The 3,284-nt window shown below is 49.5% G+C and overlaps 1 protein-coding gene across 1 annotated transcript in view; it reads left to right on the top strand.

The window, feature by feature from the left end:
• Window positions 1–3,284, top strand: part of LOC114071758 (choline/ethanolaminephosphotransferase 1-like) — an 11,983-nt gene that overhangs the window by 5,198 nt on the left and 3,501 nt on the right. Inside the window, exon 2 of the mRNA XM_027909613.1 lies at window positions 2,360–2,491. Within this exon, the coding sequence (XP_027765414.1) occupies window positions 2,360–2,491 (132 nt within the window). The remainder of the gene's footprint in view (window positions 1–2,359; window positions 2,492–3,284) is intronic.

Below are 3,284 nucleotides of genomic sequence, written 5' to 3' on the forward strand. Positions count from 1 at the left end.
GTTTAATCCATGGATCGTGTGGTTCATATTCCATACATTGATTTATTTTCCTGTTGGAAGCAGGGAAAGTCCTGCAGTTCCTTGGGTTTTCTCCCGCAGTGCCACCAAAAGCACCAAGAATTCGGGAATGTGAGGCTGGAAGTTGTTGTTCCTCAGGCAGCTCCACATTCCTGGGGTCTCTTCCACCCCCTCCTGCTGCTTCCATGAACCCTCAGCTGGGTCTTTTCCTGCCCATTCCCTCATTATTTTAGGTTTGAAATCCCAAAACTCTGATGGCATCGACTCTGGAATTCCTGGTGTGGATTTTCCGGCAGAATCTCCCGGACCTGCTTTACTTCAGGTTCTCCCAACCCCTTCCAACTGTTCTGTTCCTGCTGCCACTTCTTTCTGGGGACGTGCCTGGATTTTCCCAACCAAACCTTGGATTTGTGGAATCCTGGAATGGTTTGGGTTGGAGGGACCTTAAATCTCATCCAGTCCCAGCCCTGCCCCGGGCAGGGACACCTCCCACCATCCCAGGCTGCTCCCAGCTGGAACGCTGCTTTCCCAGGATGTCCCTGGATCCAGCAGCTCCCTGGAGTCCCAGAGGGTTGGACACAGGGTGGGAGTTCCCTTGAAAACCTCTGGCTGGGGCCACCTCCCTGAATTCCTGTTTTTTGGGAATTTCCACGTGGATATGACTTCAGCTGAAATCAATCCCCAGAAGGGTCAGAATAATTCCATGGGCTGCAGAGATCTATGGAATAACAGCCCAGGGGTCCCCTGATTTCACATCCAGGGGCTGCAGTTCCATTTTGTAGGAACATTCCAGAGGGAAAAAATGAAAACAATCCCATATTTCCTTGATTTTGCTGCTTCCACTTTGTCCCCATTTAGCAGCTTTTTATCCCTCTCCTCTCCCAGGTTCCAGGCTGTGGCTGTTCCTCATTAATGGTTAATGATTAATTATTTCTGCACTCCCAGCCCTGTCCCTGGAAGCAGAAAGGAGGGTGTTAATGAAGCAGAACTGGCTGAAATTGGGTGTTTTTAGGTGTGATTTCCCCCTCCTGCCCTTCCCTCAGCACCTTTCTCCGTGCTTTTAGCTGCGTCTGGGAGTTCTTTTTTCCACTTGTCTCGGGGAAATGTCAACTTTAATGTCTTTTGACTCCTGCTTGGAGCTTGTTAGTGTTTTTTTTCTGCTGATAAAAGCCATTTCACCCTGTCCTTTAAATACCAAAGTTCCATTTCTGAGGCAGAAGGACCTGCTTTTGGAAGGTTGAGAAGTCCTGACCCTCCTGGCACGAGGGGGGGATGCCCCAGGCCGTGGCCACTCGGCCTTTTGCCTTAATTTTTTCTCTAAACCTTTCCCTTTTTTTTGCCTTGAAAAGGCAGCCTGAGCAGGACAAAACCCCCTTGGAGTGTTGTGGGGCTGTGCCAGGCTGGGCAGGAGCCCCCAGGGGGGCTGTGGGAGTGGGAAGGGTCAAACCTGCTCTGCCCCTCCCGCAGCTGTGCCCTGGAAGGGTCAGCAGGGCAAGGTGTGGAATGTCCCAGAGAGCAACAAAAATCTTCCAGAATGACCTTCAAGTTCAAAGGGTGTGTGGACAAAACACGCTCAGGGTGGGATTTTGGGGTGCCTGAGGTCAGACTTGATCCTTCCAGCTCCAAACATTCCCCGGTTTCTCTGAGGGGGAACTGAAAGCACAGGAGGGACTTTGGCCCTCGTTGTGTTGGGTTCCAGCTCAGCCCTTCCCGAGGGAGGAGCTTTTCCAGGGAAAGCTGGGCAGTCTGGGGCACTTATCTATCTCCCAACACTCCCTTCCATGAGCTTCCTGTGGTTTCCTTTGGGCTGCTTTCTGTCCTTTCTCCTGTTCTGCTGGAAGCTTGAAACCCCAAGGGACCTTTGGAAATGGGGCTTCTTTGCCCTTCTTGCCGCCCTCAGCCCTCCTGCCCCAGTGAGAGAGCCCGAGGTGCCTCCTGGGGGCTCCTTCCCCTCCCTGGCCGTGCCCAAAGCTCAGAGGGGCTCGGGAGGGACTTCCCTTGGTCCTGGGGCAGGGGCAGTTTGGAACCAGCTCCAGGAGGGAACGGAGCAGTTCTGTCTCTGCAGGGACTCCCAACAGTTCCTGGTTCCTTGGCCCTCTCTGGGGGCTCTCTCAGGTGCTGCAGATAAGCCTGGCTTTGGGGGAGGCTGGAGGGAAGGATTATTGTGGAATTCTTGGAGAACTCCCCTCCCTGTGTGCCTGGGAGGGATTCAGATCCCTGTTAGCAAAGCAGAGCAAGGATAACCTTGGGCCAAGTGGAGTGTTTGGGTGCACCGGGAGATCCTCGCCCCACAGCGAGTTTGTTTGGGCAGCTGTTAACTCCCTGTCTCTCTCCCGTGAAGATTCCAATCCTGAACATCCAGGTGAAAATATTCCCAGCTCTCTGTACTGTGGCAGGAACCATCTTCTCCTGCACCAACTACTTTGGAGTGATCTTCACAGGGGGAGTTGGCAAAAATGGCTCCACCATAGCAGTGAGTACCTCGTCCTACCCCTCCTCCTCCTCAGCCACATGTGGAGTTTTTATTTTATTTTGTTTTAATTTATTTTTAATTTAATTTTATTAAATTAATTTTATTTTTGTTTATTTTAATTAATTTAATTTTATTTTCTTTTAATTTCTATTTTATTTAATTTTAATTTATTTTTTAAATTTTAATTAATTTCATTTAATTTTATCTTTTGTGTTATTTTTAATTTTAATTAATTTTATTTTTATTTTATTTTAATCAATTTAATTTCATTTATTTGGTTTTATTTTATTTGATTTCTTCCCCCTCCAGGTGAAACATTTTCTTTTCACTTAATTTCCTGTCTTGGGAAAAAAACCCAAGTTAATATTGTGTGTGTAAGAAAAGATTCAGGGGTCTGAGTTTTGAAATGGGTGATTGAAAACAGTCACAGATTTTGATTTGGGGGGGTTGAGTTAAGGACATAAGCCAGGTTATACAAACATCCACACACACCCCCCGGGGAGCTCCCGTTAAAATGCGGTGGGAAGGCCCTTCCCAGGAGGCTTCCCGGGAGTTCTGGCCCTGCCCTGGACACGATCCTCCGGCAGGGGAAAGATCCTCTGCAGAAACACCTTCTGCTCCAGGAGTTTTGCTGCCCCACAGGGGCTTTGCTTTCCTGCCCTGGAGCACAAACCAACCCCTGGAGCACAAACCAACCCCTGGAGCACAAACCAACCCCTGGAGCACAAACCAACCCCTGGAGCACAAACCATCCCCTGGAGCACAAACCATCCCCTGGAGCACAAACCATCCC

Source organism: Empidonax traillii, unplaced genomic scaffold, assembly GCF_003031625.1.
Source record: "Empidonax traillii isolate 1590-97213 ecotype Southwest subspecies unplaced genomic scaffold, ASM303162v1 scaffold2261:size54024, whole genome shotgun sequence".
Classification (NCBI taxonomy): Eukaryota; Metazoa; Chordata; class Aves; order Passeriformes; family Tyrannidae; genus Empidonax; species Empidonax traillii.